At 41.9% G+C, this 25,602-nt stretch overlaps 1 protein-coding gene across 7 annotated transcripts in view; it reads left to right on the top strand.

The window, feature by feature from the left end:
• NEK1 (NIMA related kinase 1) overlaps positions 1-25,602 on the top strand; it is a 154,739-nt gene that overhangs the window by 5,641 nt on the left and 123,496 nt on the right. For all 7 annotated transcript variants that reach the window (XR_008792455.1, XM_056113833.1, XM_056113829.1 and 4 more), the window contains exons 2-7: positions 14,134-14,281; positions 15,270-15,366; positions 18,088-18,185; positions 19,728-19,811; positions 23,236-23,303; positions 23,835-23,921. Coding sequence is in view for 6 of the 7 variants with exons in the window: in XM_056113833.1 (XP_055969808.1) it covers positions 14,165-14,281; positions 15,270-15,366; positions 18,088-18,185; positions 19,728-19,811; positions 23,236-23,303; positions 23,835-23,921 (551 nt within the window). In the remaining variant the exon portion in view is untranslated. The remainder of the gene's footprint in view (positions 1-14,133; positions 14,282-15,269; positions 15,367-18,087; positions 18,186-19,727; positions 19,812-23,235; positions 23,304-23,834; positions 23,922-25,602) is intronic.

Below are 25,602 nucleotides of genomic sequence, written 5' to 3'. Positions count from 1 at the left end.
CATGCGAGGCAAATGCCCTACCTGCTGTGATATTGCTCCAGCCCCGATAATTTATTTTCTATTGCTCACTTTGTGATGAGCGGTTGCCTGCTTCTGGGATTGTAAATGGTTGGGGTCCAGAGACATCTCTGTAGGGAGCTAATCCATTTTGGGATTCAGTTGAGAATCCCTGGACCAGGGCCCAGAGGCAGATTGTGGGCATGACAGACAGGATGTTGAGTGGACGGGGATCTGGGGAGGGACAGTCCGATGCCCCTGCCTCCTTGTGGCCTGGAGTCTTAGTCCTGGAACCCGCATACTTGGGCCTTGCTTGTGGAAGCTCTTGGTCACTGTGGCTTTATCTGGAGCAGGAGGGGAGAGCACACCTGCCCCATCTGAGGTACCCCTGTGAAATTGGCTCTGTATAGGACCCGGAGAGATCTCCGGCGATGTGATGTCTACCGGGACTCGCTGCTGTGTCTCTGGACCTGAGCTGTTGGTGCACTAACATCTAAGCATGTTTTTTTTTTTTAATGTAGGAGTACTGCTATTTATTCAGCCACTGATTAGCTGATTGAATTGTGCATGAACTCCACCTTACTTTTTTTTTTCATTTTTTATAATTTTATTTATTGAATGACCATGAGAGCAGTTACAAAGCTTTCGGGTCTAAGTCTCGGTCATACAATGAAACACCCGTACCTTTACCAGTGCCCATTCTCGACCACCAAAGACCCCAGTATACCTCCATCCCACACCCTCCCCCTACCTGTGGGGCAGATGATTTCCACATTACTCTCTCTCTTCTTTGATCACATTCAATATTTCGACACCAGACCCACCATTATTATTTGAATTTTACCCCAACACTCAGATCTGCTGAAAAGGTGACAGTAGACAATTTGTGTTCTATTGCTGGTTATGAATAACATATGATGTCGCGTGGCTGCAGTAGGGCCATGTGATTTTGAAATTCCAAAATTTTAACACTTAAATCTGGAGGGATTTCTGCCAAAAGCCACTGGGTTTCGAGATTTGCTCCTAAGTCTCTCGGATCGTGGCTGTTGAATATAAGCATGATTTTTTTATGAAGTTACAATTATTCTTTAAATTTTTTATTTTGTGTGTGGGCCATATGATTTGTTGGTATTCAAATCTTGAGTCTGCCACATGCAATGCAAGTGTTACTTCCTGAACACTATCTCTTGGGTTCCCTCAAAAACATTGGTTTTGTATCATACAAAGCTGCCTTACTGTCTTTTTTTTTGGGGGGGGGCACACCATGCTCAGGGGTTACTCCTGGCTCTGCACTCAGGAATTACTCCTGGCAGTGCTCAGGGGACCATGTGGGATGCTGGGGATAGAAACCAGTTTTCAAGTTTGCAAGGCAAACACCCTACCTGCTGTACTATTACTTTCGCCCCTAAAACCAATTCTTAAATTCTCTTATGCTAGATTGTAAGCAATTAATATCCCATTTTTAAAAAAATTTATTTATTGAATCACTGTGAGGGCAGTTACAAAGCTTTAAGTTTAAGTCTTGAAAGACTTCTACATTGTATATTTCATTCTACAGTGAAACACCCATACCTTCCCCAGTGCCCATTCTCCACCACCAAAAACCCCAGTATATCCGCATCCTACACCCTCCCCCTACCTGTGGGGCAGATGACCTCCACATTACTCTCTCTCTACTTTGATTACATTCAATATTTTGATACCTGACCCATCATTATTATTTGGGATTTTACCCCAACATTCGGATCTGCCAAAAAGGCAACAGTACACAATTTGTCTTCTATTGCTGGTTATGAATAACATATGATGTCGATTTTGAAATTCCGAAATTTTAACAATTAAATCTGGAGGGATTTCTGCCAAGACCTGCTGGGTAGCAAGATTTGTTCCTGAGTTTCTGGGATCATGGTTGTTTAGCAGCTTGATCAGGAGCCAGAGAGGCCGTTCATGGGCGGCAACATGGGGTCTCATTGGAATGGGGAGGAAAGGGCCGGCTCCACCCCCATCCCATGAGGCCCCATATGTCTCGTCACTGAGGGCCCAATCCTGACTGTCCAGTGGCCTCTGGAGGATGGCGGCCACCGAGCCGCCAAAGGGGAGCAGGCAGAGGGACAGTACCATTTCTCCCTTGGGTGGCCAAGTGACAGTAACCTACTGTGTGGTCTGGACACATTTCTGCCAGAAGCGGCAGGGTTTTGAGATTTGTTTCTGAGTCTCTGGGATCATGGCCGTTAAGCAGCTTGATCAGGAACCAGAGAGGACATGCCTCCAAATATATAGCTGAGCTGGAGGTGGTTTTTGGGTGTGTCTCCCTCATACCCAACTTTTGGCTGTTTACTTTCTTGGTAAACTTGGCCCCAAGTTGTTGGGGTCTGGCCAAAGGCACAGCGGCTATTTTGGGGTATCTGGAAGTCTGAAGGCGCCATCAGGCTGCTGATGCACTCGCCTCACAGGTACAGATTGACCTGCTGGCGACTCCATACCTCTATATTATCCCGTTATGTTACCATTATGACTTAGAGTATTTTATCATCTGGAATTTGTGTTCGTGTCAAGTGAACAAATTAATTTAACTTTATTCTCCTCCACACTCTGCTACCATTTTCCTAGATAACATTTAAAAATTCTGTTTTCTCTACCAAATTGATATAAATTAGAGTTAAAAAATTTTTATATCTATATATATTGGGGCTGGAGGGATAGTGGGTAGGGCATTTGCCTTGCACTGGGCTGATCCAGATTGCATCCCATATGGTCCCCGCAGCACTGCTAGGAGTTATTCCTGAGTGCAGAGCCAGGAGTAACCCCAGAGCATCGCTGGATATGACCCAAAAGCCAAAAAAATTTTATACGTGTGTATACATATATCAATAGCTATATATTTATATACATATATATGAGGGCTTTCTATGTTTTCCTGTGTTATGGATAGTATGATTTTATAATGTTTTGATATTATTTTTCTTTCTTTCTTTTCTTTATTTGTTTAATTTTTTGGTTTTGGAGTCACTCCAGCGATGCTCAGGGGTTACTCCTGGCTCTGTACTCAGGAATCACTCCTGGCGGTGCTCAGGGAACCATATGGGATATCGGGGATCAGCAGAGTGCAAGGCAAACACCCTATCAGCTGTACTATCACTCCAGCCTCATGTATTCTTCTTTAAGTTTTTTTGTAGTATTTCTCAAAATGTTCTTTTTAACGCATACTTTGTTTTTTTTAACACATATTTTACTTTATTTATTTATTTATTTTTATTTATTTATTGAATCACCGTGGGAAAGGTTACAAAGCTTTCAGGTTTAGGTCTCAGTCATGCAAATATCAAACACATTTCCCTTTACCAATACTTTTTTTTTTTTACCATGAAGAACCCCAATAAAACCCCACCCCCCACCCCTCCCAGTCCCTGTGGGGCAGATGAATTCTAGTTAACACTCTATCTGCTTTGATTAGATTCATTGTTTCAATAAAAGATTCACCACTATTATTTAGAGTTTACCCCCCCCCCCCCCCCAAATCAGACAAGCTGAAAAAGCATTGTGACGTGATTTGCTTTCTACAGCTGGGTTCAAGAATTAAATGTTGGTTTTGGATTTCTGCTATTTTACTTATTGACCCTGGAAGTATTTCTACTGAAAGTCAGATAGTTAAGAAATTGGTTTCTGTGCTCTGGAGTTGTGGCCGTGCTGGAGAGCCGCTAGTGGGGGGCAACTGGTGGCCTCGGTAGGGCGTGAAGGGCGGACCGAAACGCCCCCTTCCCATGAGGTTTTAGTCGCCCCCACTCCCCCGGCTCATACCTGCTGTCCACAAGGCTCCCATGCGGCCGCCATCTTTCTTTCCAGAGAGGAGAAGGTGACTGGGGCAACACCCTTTCCCCTCTGGACAGACATGATGGCCTGGATTAACGCATAGTCCTTTCGCTTTTCTGCTCCAAGCTACCGGGTTCTACATTAAGTCCCTGTGCTTCTGGGGCTGTGTCTGTGCTGGAGAGCCGCTCGCGGGGGGCAACTGGTGACCTCGGTAGGGCGTGAAGGACGGACTGGAACGCCCCCCTTCCCATGAGGTTTTAGTCGCCCCCACACTCCCGGCTCATACCTGCTGTCCACAAGGCTCCCATGTGGCCGCCACCTTTCTTTCCAGAGGGAGGAGGGCGGAAGGGACCAACACCCTTTCCCCTCCGGGCAGACATGATGGCCTGGATTAACGCATAGTCCTTTCACTTTTCTGCTCCAAGCTGCTGGGTTCTGCATTAAGTCCTTGTGCTTCTGGTGCTGTGGCCGTGCTGGAGAGCCGCTCGTGGGGGGCAACTGGTGACCTCGGTAGGGCGTGAAGGACGGACCGGAACGCCCCCCTTCCCATGAGGTTTTAGTCGTCCCCACACCCCCGGCTCATACCTGCTGTCCACAAGGCTCCCATGCGGCCGCCATCTTTCTTTCCAGAGAGGAGAGGGCGAATGGGGCAACACCCTTTCCCCTCCAGCAGATTTGATGGCCTGGATTAACGCATAGTCCGTTCACTTTTCTGCTCCAAGCTGTTGGGTTCTGCATTAAATCCTTGTGTTTCTGGGGCTGTGGCCGTGCTGGAGAGCCGCTCGTGGGGGGCAACTGGTGGCCTTGGTAGGGCGTGAAGGACGGACCGGAACGCTCCCCTTCCCATGAGGTTTTAGTCGCCCCCACACCCCCGGCTCATACCTGCTGTCCACAAGGCTCCCATGCGGCCACCACCTTTCTTTCCAGAGGGAGGAGGGTGGAAGGGACCAACACCCTTTCCCCTCTGGCAGACTTGATGGCCTGGATTAACGCATAGCCCGTTCACTTTTCTGCTCCAAGCTGCTGGGTTCTGCATTAAGTCCTTGTGCTTCCGGGGCTGTGGCCGTGCTGGAGAGCCGCTCGTGGGGGGCAACTGGTGGCCTCGGTAGGGCGTGAAGGACGGACCGGAACGCCCCCCTTCCCATGAGGTTTTAGTCGCCCCCACACCCCCGGCTCATACCTGCTGTCCACAAGGCTCCCATGTGGCCGCCACCTTTCTTTCCAGAGGGAGGAGGGCGGAAGGGACCAACACCCTTTCCCCTCTGGCAGACTTGATGGCCTGGGTTAACACATAGCCCGTTCACTTTTCTGCTCCAAGCTGCTGGGTTCTGCATTAAGTCCTTGTGTTTCTGGGGCTGTGGCCGTGCTCAAAGCTTAACTATGATTTTCAGAGAGAAACATTAGGTGGTTTACTTCCCATGGATCACTTTGTATATAGAGAGATGTCGCGTGGCCGCGTAAGCGCCCGCGTGGTTTTGAGGAAAAGTCCTAGTTCCCGCATACTCGAGCTGTGCTTGTAGAGGTTTCTGGTCACAGGGAGTCCATCTGGGGGAGGCGGGATGCAGAACCTACCCCATCTCGGACTTCCCGATGATCTCGGCTCTTTTTGGAAACTGTTTTTTTTTTTTTTCCTTCGGGATCTGTGGATCCCGCCCTCCATGTTGTTCTTCTCCTCGGCTGAATGCTGTCAAGATGGCGCTGGGGGGCGGGCTGTGGGCGTGACTTCCGGTATCTGAGGTTACCTGGGAGGTGTAGTCCCGGCATTTTTGAGGAAAAGTCCTAGTTCCCGCATACTCGAGCTGTGCTTGTAGAGGTTTCTGGTCACCGGGGGTCCATCTGGGGGAGGCGGGATGCGGTACCTACCCCATCTCGGACTTCCCGATGATCTCGGCTCTTTTTGGAAACTGTTTTTTTTTTTTTCCTTCGGGATCTGTGGATCCCGCCCTCCATGTTGTTCTTCTCCTCGGCTGAATCTTTAACACATATTTTAAATAAACCTTTCTGATTACCCTTTCCCCCAAAGCTTCCATTTTCATTATTGACTACATTACATTTAGAGATTAAGAATTGCCAGGGATTAGCCCCAGGTGAGCAGGCTTGCAGCAGGGGCACTGGAAAGAGATGAAAATCAAGAGAAAAAGTCTGGGGGCAGGGGGCTAACAGCCACTGAACTGTTCTCAACTAGAACCACAAAACATCAAAACAGCATTCTTCAGTAGGATTAGAGGGTGTTGGGTCAAATATAAATATAAACAGATTTAGATAAGTCAGGCAAGCTACCCATGAAGTATTCGATATGCCAAAAACAGTAACAGGTCTCACAATGGTGACATTACTGGTGCCCGCTGGAGCAAATCGAACAACTGGAAGATAGTGCAGTGCAGTTAAGCATAGCATAAATATGGGTTTAGTTGAACATAAATATTAACAGATGTAAAGCCCTTTCTTCAAGGGAAGTGCTTCTAGGAGATCTGCCTGGGGCAGCACTCTGCCCCAGGGCTCCCAACATTCTGGATACTAGTATGGTTCCCAACAAAGAATTAAAAAGTTTAAAAACCTTTGTCATAATGAGTCTTATTAGCTTTCTTAATTTTTTTTTGTTTGTTACTTTGTTGGATATGTTTTGTAGGTCCATCTTTTTATACTACTAATCCAGTCTTCTACTGTATCCTGTTTCCTTCCAGAGTGATACAATAAGTTTTTAACTTCAGATATTTTATATTTTAGTTGTATAATGTTCATTTAATTTTTAAAAATTTTAGCTCTTTGTTGATATACCCTTTATAGATCATTTTTATCTTTTCTTATTTTTGAATATATTAATCGTGCTTAAAGTACCCTAGTTTTGTATCCCTTATATTTGAATCATTTCTGAAACTGAAAATTTTTTTTTTTGTAATGTAGGAGTACTGCTGTTTATTCAGCCATTGATGAAGCTGATTGAATTGGGCACGAAGCCCACATTACTTATTTTTTTTAATTGGAATGTTAATTTTACTTTAGTATTTTATTATTTCCCCTCACCCCTTTTTTATTGATTCACTGTGAGAAACAGTTACACAGCTTTATGTTTGAGCTTTGGTCGTACAATTATCAAATACTCATCCCTTCACGAGTGCACATTTTCCAAAGTCCTCAGTTTTCTCCCCCAGCTCTCTCCCTCCTCCTCCCCCCTTCCCTGGTTCTCTTCCCCTGTCTTTGTGGCAGACAATTTTCCCCCATACTCACTCTCTACTTTGGTTACATTCAATATTTTGACACCAGTCTCACCGCCAAAAAGGCAATGCTAGACAATTTGTTTTGTATTGCTTGTTATGGATAGAATATAATGTCCAGGAAATTCTGTGTCACCCTCTTCCTGGAGCTTCACTTTTTTTTGTCTCTGGATCTTGGCCATTGATGAGATTACATGGCACCAGGGGCAGTTTGTGGGTGTGACTGGCAAGCTACTGGAAAACTGGGGAGCTGGGGGGACGAGGCCCAGTCCTGATCCAAGAAGGCTTGGAGATGTCAGTCACGGGTTCCCACGTACCTGGGTTTTCCGGCTGGTCTGCTCTCTAGTGAGGTTCGTCCTGTCTTGGGTGAGGCTCATCCCCTGTTGGAAGAGGTTGTCTGAGCATGTGGAGAGTGACCTTGCACATGGCGGTGGTTGGGTTCTGGAGGTTTTCGGCTACTGGGGCTCTGCTTGGGGCAGGAAGGGAGACCCAACCCACCCCCTTCCGAGGTGCCCCAGTGAAGACAGCCCAGTGCAGGGTCAGGACATTCTGCAGTGCTCTCTTCCAGGAGCTTTATTTTATAGTCTCTGAGTCTTGGCCATTGATGAGATTGAATGGCGCTGGGGGCATTCTGTGGGTGTGACTGTCAAGCTACTGGAAAACTGGGGATCTTGGGGGAGGAGGCCCAGTCCCGATCCAAACAGGTCTGGAGATCTGTGTCACGAATTCTTGCCTACCTCCGTGCTACAGGTCCTAATTGTGTCTTTTGATCTCTTTTGAGATTTATGGGTCTCTGAAATAAGGCCAATAAGTGAGTTTATGTGGCTGAGCCGGAGGTGGTTTGTGGGTGTGGCTCCCACATACTAATTTTTGGCTGTTTAATTTCTTAGTAAACTTGGCTCCAAGTTGTTGGGGTCTGGCCCAAGGCGCAGCAGCAATTTTGGGAGTATCTAGAAGTCTGAAGGCACCATCAGGCTGCTGATGCACTCGCCCTGCAGGTACAGGTTGATCATACCCCCTGAAAATAGTTTTCTTTTCATTTGGTTATCTGGCCCTTTAAAAAAATATGCCCCATGAGTTTTAAGAAATTGCATCTTGAATATTGTTAATGAAAAGTTATAGAGGCTCTGGAACATGTAAGAATCTTTCAAAAGTTGTTCTAAGCTGCTTTGATAGCAGGGATGACCTTGGTGCTGTCAAGGAATGGCTGTGGAGTTTCCTAAGTCAACTGTCTTGGGTATCCTCAGTTTAGACATCTCTAGGCTTCTGTCAAGATTAGTGTGAGGTAATTCATCACCCAACTGCACAGCCAGGGAGAGCAAACACAACTTCTACAATCTTTGTACCAATTCTTTTTTTAGTCCAGGTGTTTTCTTCACATTCATCTTGTCTGGGTCTCTAGTTATTTACCTAGTCTCTTGTGAGAATTGACTGATTTCTCTCTGAAAGTTTAAGAGTTTTCTCTATTTTCGTAAAGGACTCGCTGCTTATTCTTGGCACTTTCTAGAGTTTCATTGTTGCTTTCATTTGTCCCCCTTTGTTTTTGTCCTGATGATTCCTTTGAAGTCTTACTAGGTTTGAGGAAGAAGTAAAGGGAAATATATATGCTCCATTTGGTGTGTTTATAATCTTCAGTTTATTACCTGACTTTGTAAAGATTTAGCTAAAGAAATAACTCAGTTTTTTTTTTTGATTCTTCTGAAGGATTTTAACTATCTCTACCATTTCTTCTCTTTGTGGTTAATAGTACAGTTTTATGTCTTGAAATTTCCTGTTTTGTGACTGATTTACTCTCATTTTCTTCTGTTGATGACCATTAAACAGCACTGTGTTTAATTCTTCTGTGGTTTAGATGATAAAACTAAGATTTGGAGAAGTTAGGTTATTTACTTTTGGTTATGTAGGTTTTTATTATGTGTTGTTTTGTTTGGGGCCACACAGCAATGCTTGGGTTGCTCCTGGCTTTGCACTCAGGAGTCACTCCAGGCAGGGGTCCTGGGACCATATGGGTTGCTAGGATTGAATCTGAAGTCAGCCATGCACAAGGCAATCGCCCTACCCACTGTGCTATGGCTCTGGGCCCTGGTTCTGAGATTTTCTCTTGATTTTAGGAATCCAGAAAATCAAGAGATCTTATATTATTACGTATTTTTTTAAAAAAGCTCAGATAGTACAAAGGTCTTTGATATTGTGCTTTGAATACCTTTAATACAGATGTACTATAGAGATTACAATTGTTATAATTGCTAGAAACTTAAGAATACTGTCAAGTTGGTATTTCATTTGACTTTGCACAGAGGGGCAAATATTTATAATTTTAGTTTATTATAATAATCAGAACCTCTTTTGTTTCTCGTTAAGACTAATTTTGGATAAGCAAATGTATAGTAACTTTGTTATTAGCTTTTATTTCATTGAGTTTGGAGGATCTTCTTGGTTTGTGTTAGCTGAGAATTGTCATCTTTAGGTAATAATGAGCTCTGTAAAACTCATCACACAATACTGAATCTACCTTTTCATGTTTCCCTTCTACTTTTAGTGTGGTCTACTCTAGAGGAGTTCTAAAGTAGGGCTTTCCTAGCAAAGGAGGGGAGGAAATCCACTAGTTGCTCTGAAATCTACAACAGTGGTTTCATTGTCACAAAGGCATTTCACTGGCATTTGATGACAAGCAGTGGATTCTATTGACTTTGCTGAGTTCATCAGAGGCACAATGTTCAGTGATATAGTGGGCAGTAGAATGCAGTACTAAGGACATCTTGTGACTATACCCTTGAAAGGAATTGGCAACCAAATTTTGAAGTGGGGCCCAAATGGACTGATTTTATTCTTTTTTTTTCTTGGCAGAAAGTCACAGAATAATAATGGTTGTGATAAAATTTCATTATGTGGTTATTTTTAAATTTGATTTTTGAGACTTATCTTTCTAAGATGAGGTTATGTTATTTTTTTCCTAAACATTACAGTAATGTAGCTTTTATACATAGGAGAAACAATTATATTCTGGCTGGTGTCCAGATAGCTATTAAGTTTGCCAGTTGACCCGACCTGGAGTTAAAAATGTTTGATTTCTTTAATTCAGGATGCTGCTGTAGTAGTGTTGATTTATTGTTTCAAATGGTTAAGTGGTTGTTTCTGTAAAGTAGCTAAACGTCTTGACATTTCTTAGAGACATAGAAATGGCTATAATTTTATTTATTTATTTATTTTTAACTTTGGGATGGAGTGATAGCAAAGCAGGTAGGGTGTTTGCCTTGCACGCGGCCAACCTGGCCGACTCGAGTTCGATTCCTCTGCCCCTCTTGGAGAGCTCCGCCAGCTACCGAGTATCTAGCCGGCACGGCAAAGCCTAGCAAGCTACCAGTGACATATTCAATATGCCAAACACAGTAACAAGTGTTACAATGGAGACATTATTGGTGTCTGCTCGAGCAAATCGATGAACAATGGGAATACAGTGACAATGATTTTTAAGTTTGTTTTACCACATCCGGTGTGATCAGTGTTTATTTCATCTGGCTCTGTGCTCAGGAATCACTCCCAGTGGTGCTGGGGGACCACACAGGGTGCCAGGGATCAAATCCAGGTCAGCCTTGTGCAAGGCAAGCAAGCACTCTGCCTGCTTGTATTCCCTCTTGGGACCCTCAATTTTTTTCTAGCGGTGGTGACCCTTTCTGATAAAATTTTTTAGCTCATAATGTCTCTTTGATTTTTCCCTCAGTAGGTTCTGAGCTTTAGATTTACAGACCCAAGACTTTTTTATGGGTTTTTTTTTTTTGGTGCCACACCAAGTGGTGCTCACGGCTAACTTTTGACTCTACACTCAGGGATGAGTCCTGGGAACCATATGGGGGTCAGGGGTAGCACTGTGGTCAGCCATGTGCAAGCTAAGTTCCTTATTTGCTATAGTATCACTTACAGGCCCTACAGGCCCAAGACTTAAATAAAAATACATTTTTGTCATCTCAAGAGTTTTATTTATATGGAAAATAAAAGGGCTGGAGCGATAGTACAGCAGGTAGGGTGTTTGCCTTGCACGCTGCCAACCTGGGTTCGATTCCTCCACCCCTCTTGAAGAGCCTGGCAAGCTACCAAGACTATCTCATCCACACGGCAAAACCTGGCAAGCTACCCGTGATGTATTTGATATGCCAAAAACTAACAACAAGTCTCACAATTTGTTGAGATGTTACTGGTGCCCACTCAAGCAATTCAATGAACAACAGGAGGACAGTGCTACAGTGCTATGGAAAATAAAATAGAACAAACTTTGAATTGATGGTTGAAATGAAAATCTGGATTTATTTATTTCCAACAAGAGATCTGTTTTCACAGGTATTGTAATAATCAACTTTGTGACATGTTTATTTACTCCTAAAAGGTAATTATACATCGAAAGCCTGCTTGTTGCGAATGGATGTAGAAAGAAGCAAGTTAGTTAAATTAAATATATATCATTTAAATTTTAATATGGGGACCCCTCCAGCAGTCTTTGGGTTTTACTCCCAGTGGTATTTGTGCTTTTTGCATGCAAAGCCTGTCTTGGTCCTTTGAAGTATCTCTTCTGAATGCAAAAAGGTTTTATACTCTCCAACCTTTTGTGTTCTCTCTTCTGCCCATATCTATTAGTTTGAGGTTAACAGTGAATTCATATATCTCTGCAATAAAGATAATCTTGCCAGTAGGCTTACTAATGATTCCATTTGTGTTTCTTCTGCTTCCTCTCACCCTCTCTTACTCTCCTTTTTTTTCTTTTTTCTTTTTTTTTTTTTTTTGCTTTTTTTGGGTCACACCCAGCGATGCACAGGAGTTACTCCTGGTTCATGCACTCAGGAATCTCTCCTGGTGGTGCTTGGGGGGCCATATGGGATGCTGGGAATCGAACCTGGGTCTGCCGTGCAAGGCAAATACCCTACCTGCTGTGCCATTGCTCCAGCCCCTTACTCTCCTTTTTTAAGCTTACACTACTTAGCATATTGAACTCTGACTTCTGTTTTTGCCATTCTTTTATATTGCTTTGACAAATGTATTAATGATTTTAAATAACAAAGGCAGAAATAATAAAATGTTAATAATATTTTATTATTGTTTATAAAATTATTAATAATATTAATAAATTTTATGTCTAAATCTTTAAATCTAATTGAAAAGTAAATAGCATAAAAGGAAGCAGCATATGGCAGCGAAAGGCCAACATCTGTATTAAATAAGGAACTCTAAAAAATAAATAAGTAGGGAACTCTTACAAATTAAAAAAAAAAGTATCCTAATAGAATATGGACCTGTAGTATGAGTGACTAGTTCAAAAGAAAAGAAATAGACATGATTATTTAATATGAGATAAATTTTTAAATTAATTGAAAAGCAAAAGAAATTAAAATAAAATTAAGACACCATTTTCCTCATCAAATTAAGTGGGTAACAAAAACAAATGCTGACATAATGCTACCTGTGTGCTATGCATTTTTCTCAATACATTACTGAAATCAATACTTCCTTCAGTTCTGTAAGTATGTATTCTAGTTCACATAAAGATGACTAACTTCTCCCATGTTGCATAACAAATAAATGAGAAAGTCAGGATCTAAACCCAACTTCAGTGATTATATGGATTTAGTGGTATTGTTTTATTATTATTATTATTTTGGTTTTTGGGCCACACCCAGCATAGCTTAGGGATTACTCCTGGCTTTGTGGTCAGGAATTACTCCTGACCATGCTCCAGGGGTCCTGTGGCATGCTGGGGATTGAATTTGCATAGGGTATGTGTGAGGCAAGTACCTGTACTATCTCTCTGGCCCAGGGTTTAGTGCTCTTGAACTACTTCCTTTTATTGTCTCTTAAAGATTTTAATAGGTAATAACTGGGTTGAAAGAATCACTGTGAGCAGGCACTTTACTAATACAGTTATTAACACTACCAGTGAATAGACATTTCTCTAAGCCTGTTGAGTTGTATGTTTGAAAGCTTTAACTGTAGCACTGTCCTCCCATTGTTCATCGACTTGCTCGAGTGGGCACCAGTAACTTCTCACAACAAATTGTGAGACTTGTTGTTACTGTTTTTGGCATATTGAATACGTTACAGGTAGCTTGCCAGGTTTTGCTGTGTAGGCACAATATTCTTGGTAGCTTGCTGGGCTTTCTGAGAGGGGCGGAGGAATCATTTCTTTTAAATTTTGTTGTTTAGATTTTTGATGTGCGTGTGCGTGTGTGTGTGTTTTCAGTATAAGGGATTTATTTTTTATATTTTATTTTGGCTTTTTGGGTCACACCCAGGGATGCTCAGGGATTACCCCATCTCTGAACTCAGGAATTAACTCCTAATGGTGCTTGGGGGGACCACGTGGGATACCTGGGATTGAACCCAGCCTGGCTGTGTGCAAGAGAAACGCCCTCTCCGCTGGGCTCTTGCTCCAGCTCCCTCTAAAGCATTCTGATGAAATTGAAATTCTAGGCCTGGAGCCATTGTTCTGTGGGTTGAGTGCATGTGTTGCTGCAGGAGCCTGGGCTTGGTCACTGCCCTCACAAGAGTGCCCTCAGAGCACTGCTGAGATGACCCTGGGCTTCCTGCTTTTATCAGTAATTAAATTATATGCTCGAGCTCGAGCGGGCCCAGTAACGTCTCCATTGGAGACTTTGTTGTTACTGTGTTTGGCATATCGAATACTCTCGGTAGCTTGCCGGGCTCTCCGAGAGGGGCGGAGGAAATTATATGAGGTCACTTTGGGTAATTGTTTTGAAAACTTTTTTTTTTCGCCTTTTGGGTCACACACAGTGATGCACAGGGGTTACTCCTGGCTCTGCACTCAGGAATTACTCCTGTCAGTGCTCGGGTTTTAGGTATACACTAATTCAACACCAATCCCTCCACCAGTGTCAACTTCTCTCCAACGGTTTTCCCATATGGGATGCTGGGAATTGAACTGAGTTGGCCGCGTGCAAGGCAAACGCCTTACCCGTTGTGCTATCACTCCAGCCTCAAACTTTCAATATTTTAAATATCCTTTAAAACTCATTGAGGAATTAGAATTTGAATTAAATGTTATACATAATATAGAGGATATGTTTTGTCTTCCTAAACATTTTTTTATGTTATTTTTTACATCTAGTGTATCTGTTAAGATGCTTTAGGGAAGAACCATGGAGAAGTATGCTAGACTACAGAAGATAGGAGAAGGTTCCTTTGGAAAGGCTATCCTTGTCAAATCTACTGAAGATGGACGGCATTATGTTATCAAGGAAATTAGCATCTCTAGAGTAAGTATGTTTTTTTTTTTTTTTTTTGTGAAACACCATGAGGTACAGTTGTAGACTTACAAACTTTCATGCTTGGGTTTCAGTTAGAGTAAGTATGATTTTTGTTTGCGTAGTCAAATAATAGTCTGGTGAAAAGAAAAAGGACTTATTGTTACAGACTAATAAAAATATTGGGGTATAGTGGGTAGGGGTGCTTGTCTTGTATACAATCAACCCGGATTTTATTCCTGGCACCCTGTATCATCCCCTGAGCCTCATCAGGAGTGATCCCTGAGTGGCAAGCCAGGAATAAGTCCTGAGCACAGCTGGCTATGGCCCCAACTCCCCATGCCCCTCAAAAAGGTAAAAAAAAAATTGGAAATACATAAGTGAAAATCTTCAGCAATCACAGAGAAATTTGTTCATTTAAGCAGTATGTCTATTTTCAGTATTTTCAGATTTTTAAATGAGATATTTGTGTTTATGTTTTTTTAAAAAAATTTTTTATTAAGGAGCATTGATTTACAAAGTATACTGATAGTTAACTTTTAGGTATACACTAATTCAACATCAGTCCCTCCACCAGTGTCAACTTATCTCCAACTGTTTTCCTAGATTTATTTATTTATTTATTTTTTTGTGCTTTTTGGGTCACACCTGGCGATGTACAGGGGTTACTCCTGGCTCTGTACTCAGGAATTACTCCTGACGGTGCTCAGGGGACCATATGGGATGCTGGGAATTAAACCTGGGTCAGCTGTGTGCAAGGCAAATGTCCTACCCGCTCCGCTGTGTTTGTTTTTTTTTTTAAATGAAACATCTGTTCTGTGGCAATATAGTGTGACTACCAAAAGCGTATTTACTTGTAAATTTAACTCATTCTTTTAAAACTTCTTGCTTAACTTTGTTGTTTGAATATGCTTTATTGGCAACATCAAATCATTGAACCATTTTTTTTAAATTGATGGACTAAATATTGTAATTTAATATTTTCTTCTTCCCATTCCAGATGTCCAATAAAGAAAGGGAAGAATCCAGGAGAGAAGTTGATTTGTTGGCAGACATGAAGCATCCAAATATTGTCCAGTATAAAGAATCATTTGAAGGTCAGATCAATTTGTCTCTAAATTTTTATTTATTTATTTAACGGAATCATTGCAATACACAGTTACAAGGATGTTATGGTCAGGTTTGACATACAGTGTTCTGACACCTTCCCCTCCATCAATGTACATTTTCCATAATCAAGATCACCAGTTTTCTTCTCTCCCCGCCCCGTAGTCTGTCTATGGCAGGCTCTCTCTCTCTCTCCATCCCTCCCTTCCTCCCTCCCTGTTCCTTCCCTTTCTCCCCCTCTCTTTTTTCCCCTCTCCCTCTCCTTTTGGGATTTGCAATACAGATACTGAGAAGTTATCATATTTGTTCCTTTACCTGTTTTTCAGCACATAGTTCTTATCCAGATTGATCATTTCCAACTATCTTTGTCTTAATGGTCTCTTCTCTATCCCAGTTGCCCTCTCCCCTGAGCACTTGAGGCAGACTTCCACCTGTGGACCAATCCTCCTGTTCCTTGTTTCTGTTGTTCTTGGTATTAGTCTCATATTATGTTTTTTCATATACCACAAATGAGTGCAATCATTCTATATCTGTCTCTCCTTCTGAAGGTCAGAAAAATTTTGCAAGGAAGTTCGGAAAAACTCCTAAGCAGTATCATTACTTTTGGATACTTTTTTTTTTCTTAAAATGACTCTTCTACTAATTATTGTCAGAAAAAAATGTTAGTGCTTTTTAGCTGCATATGTTTATGGTATCTTAGGATATTACTAGATTTTAGGATATTACTGATACCACCCGAACGTGCTGTAGTTTAATAGTAGCACACAGTTATTAAGATTGCTTTAAAAGCCTGGTAAGTGCAAGAATTTGCAGTAGTTAGCAGTGGTTTTCTTTTAAAACCAAGTACTCATTAAATGCTACCAATGAAAAGTAGTTAACAAGTTTTGATCTTGTGAAAGCGTCACATGGCACATGAAAGGCAGTTGACCAACAGGGAATATGAGGACTATGAGAAGGGAGAAGATCACCCAGGTGGCAGGGAATTAATAGTGCTGAAAATGAGACTGTTAAGTACAAGCAGCCAAAGAAGCGAAAGCAGGGAGCACTGTTTTCTGAGTTGTGATAACCTCACCAGTTAGTTTTGTTTTAGTAAATATAGAGTATTCTTTTTACTTGCAGAGAGAAAGGGTAGAGAGGATTATATGGGTGTGTCTAGTTGATGGAAAGAAGCAAGAAAGTACCTTGTAGACCAGACCCTAAAGGGGACTGGAGCATTGCTGCATCCTCATGTTTCCTCAAAGATGATTTATGCTTCTAAAAAAGAACAAAGTGGGTTGGAGTGATAGTACAGCGGTAGGGCATTTGTTTTGCATGTTACTGACCTGGGTTCAATCCCTGGCATTCCATTTGGTCTCCCAAGCACTGCCAGGAGTAATTTCTGAGTGCAGAGCCAGGAGTAACTCCTATGCATTGCTGAATTTGACCCAAAAAGAAAAAAAAGAGAGAGACTGGAGTATACACTGTTGGTCCTCAGAGTTCCTCACTGCATCTGTAACTGTTTTTTTTTTCCCTTTTTGGGTCATACCTGGCAATGCCCAGGGGTTACTTCTGGCTCTGCCAGTCAGAAATTACTCCTGGTATTGTTTGGGGAACCATATGGGATGCCAAGGATCGAACCTGGGTCTGCCACATGCAAGGCAAATGTGCCCTACCTGCTAGTCTATCACTCTGGTCCATTACTGTATCTTTTAAAAATAAATATTTAATTAAGTTGATCAAATAAGGATGAAAAAGTTATGTTTAGTTGAAAACTAAGATAACCCATCTCTGACTTATTGATGTTTTTTTTTATGTGATAATCAAGGGAATATATCTGTTAAGTAAAATCAGTTTATCTGTCTACAACTAATTTATATTCCAGAGATGTTGAAGTCAATGAGGACACCACTGTCCAATATGAGGGTATATTCTAGGTAGAAAAATGATTAAATGATTTGTGAATAATTGTTTGTTAATCTTTTATTATGTAATCTATATTACCAGTATATTTTGCCTTGATTCTTTTTTATTTTTTTAAATTTTATTTTCATGAGGTTGTTCACATGAATTGATTACATTCAATATTTCAACACCATTCCCACTACCACTACACCTTCCCACCTCCATTATTTTGAATTTTCCCACCACCATTCCAGCGTGCCTGACAGGGAGAGATGCTGGATAATTTCTATTGCTTATTATGAACATCATGAGAGGTTGCATGGCCACGAAAGCGGCGGTGTGCTTCTGGAATTCTAGAATTGTAAATGGCTGGGGGCCAGGGACATCTCTGTAGGGAGCTAATCCAATTTGAGATTCATTTGAGAGTCTCAGGATCAAGGCTGAGATGGCGCTTGGCGGCAGATGGTGGGCGTGACAGCCAGGACCCCAAGCAGGTGGGGAGACGGGAAGGGCCGGCTTGTCTCTGCTGTCCCCATGTGGCCTGGAGTCGCACCTGGGTTTTTCTTCTGGAAGCTCATGGCCACCGGGGTTTCATCTGGAGTGGGTGGAGAGGGCACACCCTGGGGTTCGAAGAGATCTCCAGCAAGCTGCTGTCTTCTGGGGTTCACTGCTCTTGATTCTTTTTTTGAGTAGGTTTCTGTTTTTTGTTTTTATTTCCTTAGTAGAACACAACTAACTGCTACTCTTTAGTAAATATCTAAGTACTTTTTATTTAGCTCAACTTTTCAGGTGTGATTTTAAAACTGGAATAAAATATTTGTATTTTATAGAAAATGGCTGTCTTTACATAGTGATGGATTACTGTGAAGGAGGGGATCTGTTTAAACGAATAAATGCTCAGAAAGGCATTTTGTTTCAAGAGGATCAGGTAAGTGAGCATGTAGGAGGTTGGCACTTACTCCATAGTATTATTGAGAAGTACATTAGAGTTTGAAATTCCTCATATGTGTTTGCTTATAATTGAAACATTAATTTAATTACCAGTTTTTATGTCATAAGCCAGTATCTTAATCACATTTTTGTGCTAGTTACTTCTTGACTTAGTTTATTTCCCTCTCTCATTTTGTCTGTAATAAAATTATTACATATGTAATATATCTCTTGTGTGCTTGTATATGTGTATATGCATATAGCTATGTTAATTATATGTGTTATATGATGTGCATATATATGCACATAATTGCACTTATATAACTTAACCATTATAGTTGATTGGTTAATCTTTTGTTTATTTCTGGGTCAAACCCAGCTGTGGTGGGAATGGGGGGTTACTCCTGGTGCTTGGGGGTTTTTTTGGGGGATACTGTGAGGCCATATGGTGCCTTGGATAAAACCCAGGGCTATAACATGCAAAGCATGTGTTCCAGTCCTCTGTGCTATTCCCCTCTCCCCTATAATTTCTTCATCTTTATCCTGTCAACCTGGCTTACTGTTTTATTCCTAAAATGTGGCTTTATCATGTGTCTCTAAAAGCTTCACATCACATTGCCCACTACATTAAATCTAATTTCTGTTTTTATTTCAAGAATATTTGAAATATTCCTCTGTTGTAACCAACAAGCAATCTTAATTTTCCTGTTATTTCCTAACGTGAGAGCTTGTTTGGAGGTTCTAGCAGGAGAGCGCAGATACTCGTATACCCTTGACCGAAGACCGGTCCGTCTCTATTCGGGGAAGGCCTTCCTCTTCGACCAAGCACGCAGCTTCGGGAGGGATGCACATGGAGCGGTGAGGGAGGAAGGGGACACCTGCCTAGCCAGCCAGATCAGCCGAATCAACCCTGGCGATCAATGGGGTGACAGATGTCGCAGCCAGATTAAGGAATTAAATCTTTTAAATCTTTAACAATTATAAGATCTTGGTGCTGGAGTGATAGCACAGCGGTAGGGCATCTGCCTTGCACGCAGCCAACATGGCCGACCCGAGTTCGATTCCTCCGCCCCTCTCGGAGAGCCCGGCAAGCTACCGAGAGTATTCGATATGCCAGACACAGTAACAACAAAGTCTCCAATGGAGACGTTACTGGTCCTGCTCGAGCAAATCGATGATCAACGGGAGGGCCTTTACTTTACTTACTTTACTTCCTAACGTACCCCAGTTTTTTTTTTAAATTTTGGGACCATCCCTGTGATGCTCAGGGAGTTATTTCTGATTTTACTATCAGGAATTATGCCTGGCAGTGCTTGGGGAACCTCATGGGATGCCATGGATTCAACCCGGATTGACCATGTGCAAAGCAGATGCCCCTCCTGCTGTACTATCTCTCCAGCACCAAGATCTTATAATTTTTAAAGATTTAATTCCTCATAATTTTAGGTAGCTCTGAATACTTTTAAGGGTTTAGGAATAACTACCATGAAATATACATTTTAAAAGAAATGACATGTCTCACTTCTCCCACTGCCCCTAGATCTTGGACTGGTTTGTACAGATATGTTTGGCCCTGAAACATGTTCATGATAGAAAAATTCTTCATCGAGACATAAAATCGCAGGTATGATTATTCTCTCACTGTTACACTTTTGCACATGGGGTCTTGACCAATTTTTTTTTTTATGCTAGATTGTGTCTTCTCCCTGTGCTAATTTCCATTCACTTAGTCCTAGAAATTTTCTTCAACTACATCTTATTTTCAGTGTCCTGTCTTCTTCCTCTTTTTTAATTTCCAAGTTGGAAATTTGTTTTCCCGCAAAACGTTAAAGATGATTTTTAAAAAAATTTTAATTTCTCCTGTTACTATATTGGAGTTTAAAGACATTGTGATTTTGTATTTTTTCTGTCTGGAATTTTTTGGGATATGTTCTCTATCCCCATTGCTGTGAAATCTGAGTGTCACACATTTTTTTGAGGTTCAGGTTTTATTATCTTGTCTACTTTGAACTGAGAGTGTGTCTTTCTTTTGTAAAATGGATTTTGAAATGTTCTTTCTCGACCACTGCCTTACTGGTCACCTTCTGGAGTTGTTTTCTAGACATACGTTGCAGCTTCTTTTTTCTTTTGGTGTTTGGTTTTTAGGTCACACCCAGCAGTGCTCAGAGGCTACTCCCAGCATGGTGCTTTGGGGACCATGTGGTGCTGTGGATCCAAGCTCGCAAATGAACTCTTTGAGCTCTCTCCCTGGCCCTGTTGCAATTTCTTAATATAGCCTCCAAGTATCTGATTTCTTCTCTCATGTTTTATATCTTTACCTCTCTCAATTGCATTTTAGGGGAATTCTTCAGACTATCTTCCAGTTAACAAAATGCTTTTTAAATGTTGCATAATCTGCTTGTCTACTACCTTTTTATTTATTTTATTTTTATTTTTGGCTTTTTTGGATCACACCCGGTGATGCTCAGGGGTTACTCCTGTTTCTGTCTCCACTCAGGAATTACTCCTGGTGGTCTCAGGGGAACCATATGGGATGCCAGGGATCACATGAGGGTCAGCCACGGGCAAGGCATATGCCCTATCCAGTGTACTATTGCTCCGGCCCTTTTTTATTCCTTTTAAATGTATATTTATTATCTTACTTAACCTCCTTCATTTTTCTAAACATACTTGAAGTTTTGTTTTATAAAATTTTGTGTGGAGTAAATTACTCTGTTGATTTTTTTTGCATTATCTTTCTAGATATGTATTGGAACTTTTATTTTTAATAATGTATATATGTTTATGTATAAATATTTATGTGTATATATTGGGTTTTATGCCACATGTCACAGTTCTCAGGGTTTACTCCTATCTCTACACTCAGGAATTACTCCTGGCAGTGCTCAGGGGACCTTATGGGATGCCAGGGATTGAGCCTGGGTTGTCTGCTTGCAAGGCAAGTGCCTTTCCAACTGGACTAATGCTCCTGTGCCTTTATGAGAGATATTTTATCTCCACAGCTTGTTGGTTTTTAGATTGAGGTTTCATGATTTCCTCACTTGGGGGACTGTTTTGAGATGGTGAGTATAGAGGGAACTTTACTTCCTGGTTTCAAGGCAGTGTCTCTCTTCCCAGGCCCCCCACCAAATCCCCCCCCCCCCCACCCCTTTGGTTTTGTGCCCCACTCAGTGATGCTCAGAACTTACCCCTGACTCTGCTCAATTTCACTCCTGGTGGTGCTTGAGGTTCTGTATGTAGTACCAGGGATGGAGCCATATATGGTGCCTGGGATGAAACCCAGGTTGGCCAAAAATACCTTTAATCTTTATTCTGTCTCTGGCCCATGACTGTCATTTCTTTCTTCCTTTAGACCTGCCTGCAGCATCTTCTTTTTTTTTTTCTGTTTTGTTTTGGGGGCACATCTGACAGTCCTCAGTGTTTCTTCGGGTGCTGCGCTCAGGGATCAATCCTGGCTGGCCTCAGGATCATATGAGGTACTGGGGATTGAACCTGGGTAGATGGTGTATAAGCGCCCTACCCTACCTGCTCTGCACCCTGCAGCTTCTTACATACTGTAGAAGCCCCCTGTGAGTAGTTGGAAGAAGAGGAAAGATGATGGGAACTTCTTTCCTAGCCCGACAGTTTCATTTCACCCTCCTGACCCCATCCCAGTCAGCCCTCAGTTATGGCATCTTTGAGCCTGCCCTGAGTCAGTCTGATGAAGAGTTTTATTGTCCTGTACAAATTCTTGGTTTCACTGTTTCATTACGCGTTGAGTTATAATTATTAGAAAAATATATGGTTATTTTGTTACTTTTTCATAATTGAAATTTTCCAGGCAATTTTTAGCGAAGATGGTCTGGGGTGTTTTTTATTTATATTTCAGTATAGGATTAATTTTGAATTATCACAATCACAATCACAAATCATCCTGTTAATCGTTGATTGCCTCGAGCAGGCCCCAGTAACGTCTCCTTCATCCTAGCCCTGAGATTATATTCAAGGCTCCTTAGGAGAGTGAGACCCATCATTGTTACTGGTATTTGGCATATTGGGTATGCCACAGGGAGTTTGCCAGAGTCTGCCGTGTGGGCAGGCTACATTCGATAGCCTGCCAGTTTGTCCAAAGTAGGAATGAGATAATAAGATGTCATAATAAGATGTCCGGGAGCTGGTTTTTATAGTCTCTGAGTCTTGGCCGCTGATGGGATTACACGGCACCAGGGGGCCAGTTGGTGGGTGTGAGCCCTACTGGAATTTGGAGGATCTGGGTGGAGGATGCTCGGCCCAAATCCGAGTAGGCTTGGAGATCTTGGCCCCGGAACCCGCGTGACTTTGTCCCTCTGCCAGTACCTTCATGTGTGCGGAGAGTGGTCTCAGCATGGTGGTGGCTGGTCCTGGAGGTCTTTGGCTGCCGGAGCCCTGGTCGGGGCGGGGAGGAAAGCTCAACCCACTCCCCTCCAAGGGGCCCCGGCGGCGAGGACAGTCAGGCGCGGGGGCAGGAGACTGAATTAATTAATTAATTTTGAATTAATTTTTTTTTTTTAGAGATGAGAAGGGATCTCTGTTCATTCTTTTGCTTATGTTTAGTATTCATTTTCCCAGCATTATGTTCCCTCCCCTCTTTTCCCTTTTTTTGTTTTTGTGATGAAGGGGGAAGTTGCTCACACTTGGTTGTGAAACACAGAAGATCCACACTTTGTTGCCACACAGGGGACGTCAGTGGCAACAATGCTCTGATCACACTTGGCATGTAATGGATGGAGTAGCAGAATTGTCCTTCGGCCTCATTTATGCCTGCAGGGACTGAACTCTGCCCAAGTCTGTTTTTAGGGCTCTATCTGGCGGTGCTCAGGTATCGTTCCCAGCAGTGCACAAGGAACCAGTGACATGGTTTTGGGGATTGAACGCATGCTGGCCACATACAAGGCAAGCACCTTACCTACTGTATATCTTGCCAGCACCAAGCTGCATTATGTTGTAATTGAATTAATTTTTATGAAAGAGGTTTATATTAGCTTAGAACTGGGCTAAAACAATAATTCTGTTTTCTCCTCTTTTTACAGAATATATTTTTAACCAAAGATGGGACTGTACAACTGGGAGATTTTGGAATTGCTAGAGTTCTCAATAGGTAATGTAGCAATTATGAACTTAATTTTGATATCTTTTCAGTGAAATTTTAATTGACAGTGATAAAAATATAATAATTTACAGTATCTTTGGGCTGGAGCTATAGAACAGTGGGTAGGGCGTTTGTCTTGCACGTGGCTGACTCGGCCAACTAGAGTTTGATTCCTCTGCCCCTCTCAGAGAGCCGGGCAAGCTACTGAGAGTGTCTCACCCTCATGGCAAAGCCTGGCAAGCTGAGGTATTCCATATGCCAAACACAGTAACAACAGTCTCACAATGGAGACACAGTAACAACAGTCTCAGAATGGAGACATTACTGGTATATGAACAACTAGAGGACAGTGCTACAGTGTTACAATATCTTTAAGTATCTCAAGCATTTTTGGTGGGGGGGGGGGTGGCTCGGTCCTGGCTCCACTCAGGCATCACCCCAGGCAAGACTCGGATGACCATATGGGGTGATGGGAATCAAAATTGGGTTTGCTGCATGAAAGGCTTTTATAATTATAATAATTCTCCTTTTTTGTTTTAGTACTGTAGATCTGGCTCGAACTTGTATAGGAACTCCCTACTACTTATCACCTGAAATCTGTGAAAATAAGCCTTATAATAATAAAAGGTATTTAAACTTACATTCATTGCGTGATATATTTTAAATCTTTTGTATGCATTTCCTTAGAAAATACATTCTTTCTAAACATAATTGATCTTTAGAATGTAATCCTAAAACCCGTAGTATACATATATAAACATATATATGCACGCACATTAAAAACTGAATAAGGGGAATTATAGAGAATCTTTTTCACTGCATTTATAGATAGAATCACCTTACTATTAAAGTTATAATTAGAAATCAGGTACTTATTTTATTTTGTCTTTGTAATATTCATTTCTTATTAAATTAATATTTAAATTTAAATTAAGTTTATATTTATTGAAACCTAACTGTATGTGCCAACTGTATGTGTACTGCTTTGAATACTTTCTGTCTACTAGCTATTAAACTTGACAGAAACCTTGTGAGTCAGATATTAGTCATTCCTTCTTGCCTTATGAAAAATTAAATTAGAGAGGTAAAATACCTTTTAAATTTGGGGCATCCAGTTCCCAATCCCAAGTTCCTGATCACTGCTTTGCATTCTGTCTAATAGCTTATAATTAAATAGGTGGTAAAAGGAATTCCACCACAGAATCCTGGTTACTTTTTCTTGTTGCACCCTTTCTTATTGAAGAAATTCCAGCCATGAACTACTGGTGTGAAATTTTTAAATACCCATATAAGCTAAAAGAACAAAATGGTAGCTGACAGTAATGCATGTGTTTATGAATTTTGTCCTCTGCACTCTCATCCTTGCTCTTCTGTTTTGAGGGTGAAGGGAGCTTCTTTTCTTTTTTCTTTTTTGCTTTTTTGGGTCACACCCGGCGATTCTCAGGGCTTACTCCTGGCTCTGCACTCAGGATTACTCCTGGCGGTGCTCAGGGGACCATATGGGATGCTGGGATTCGAACTCGGGTTGGCCGTGTGCAAGGCAAACACCCTACCCGCTGTGCTATCGTTCCAGCCCCGAAGGGAGCTTCTTTTCGATCCTGAGCAGTGGGACTGAGAAAGTTCTCCTAGAAATGTAGTTGGGTAGGGAGGGGATGGTGATTGGGCAGTGCTTAGGGCTTACTTTTGTGCTCAGAGGTGACTCTTGGTGATGCTCAGGAACCATATGTGGTCCTGGGATCAAATCAGGGTTGGCCCATGCAGGGCATGTGCCTGAATCCCTGTACTCTCTCTCTGTCTCCCACTTTGTAGAATTTTACATGGAATTTGTTTTTTTTTTTTTTTTTTTTTTTGCTTTTTGGATCACACCCAGCTATGCACAGGGGTTACTCCTGGTTCTGCGCTCAGGAATTACCCCTGGCAGTGCTCAGGGGATCATATGGAATGCTGGGAATCGAAATCTGGGTCGGCCACATGCAAGGCAAACGCCCTACCCACTGTGCTATTGCTCCAGCCACCTGGAATTTGTTTTTTTGGGGGGAAACAAAGTGCTTTAAATATGTAGTGGGATAGAGGTGTGGCAAAAAGGTTCTGAATTAGCATTATCAGTTATATTGTCAAATGATTTTTTTTATAAATATAAGGCATTTTATTAATGTAGTTGTAACATGTGCAGATTACTAAATTAATTATATGTACTTTCTAGTTGAAGCTTGAAGTAGATTTGGAAGGTTACAAATTTGTATTTATAAATTGTATTAATGTTTTGGTAAAGGTAGCCTTAGGATTTCAATAATGGGCTTCATTTTCA

This window comes from Sorex fumeus, unplaced genomic scaffold (genome assembly GCF_029834395.1).
Source record: "Sorex fumeus unplaced genomic scaffold, SorFum_2.1 ptg000024l, whole genome shotgun sequence".
NCBI lineage: Eukaryota > Metazoa > Chordata > Mammalia > Eulipotyphla > Soricidae > Sorex > Sorex fumeus.
Note: the sequence above shows the minus strand (reverse complement) of the source record. Positions and strands in the feature narration are given on the sequence as shown.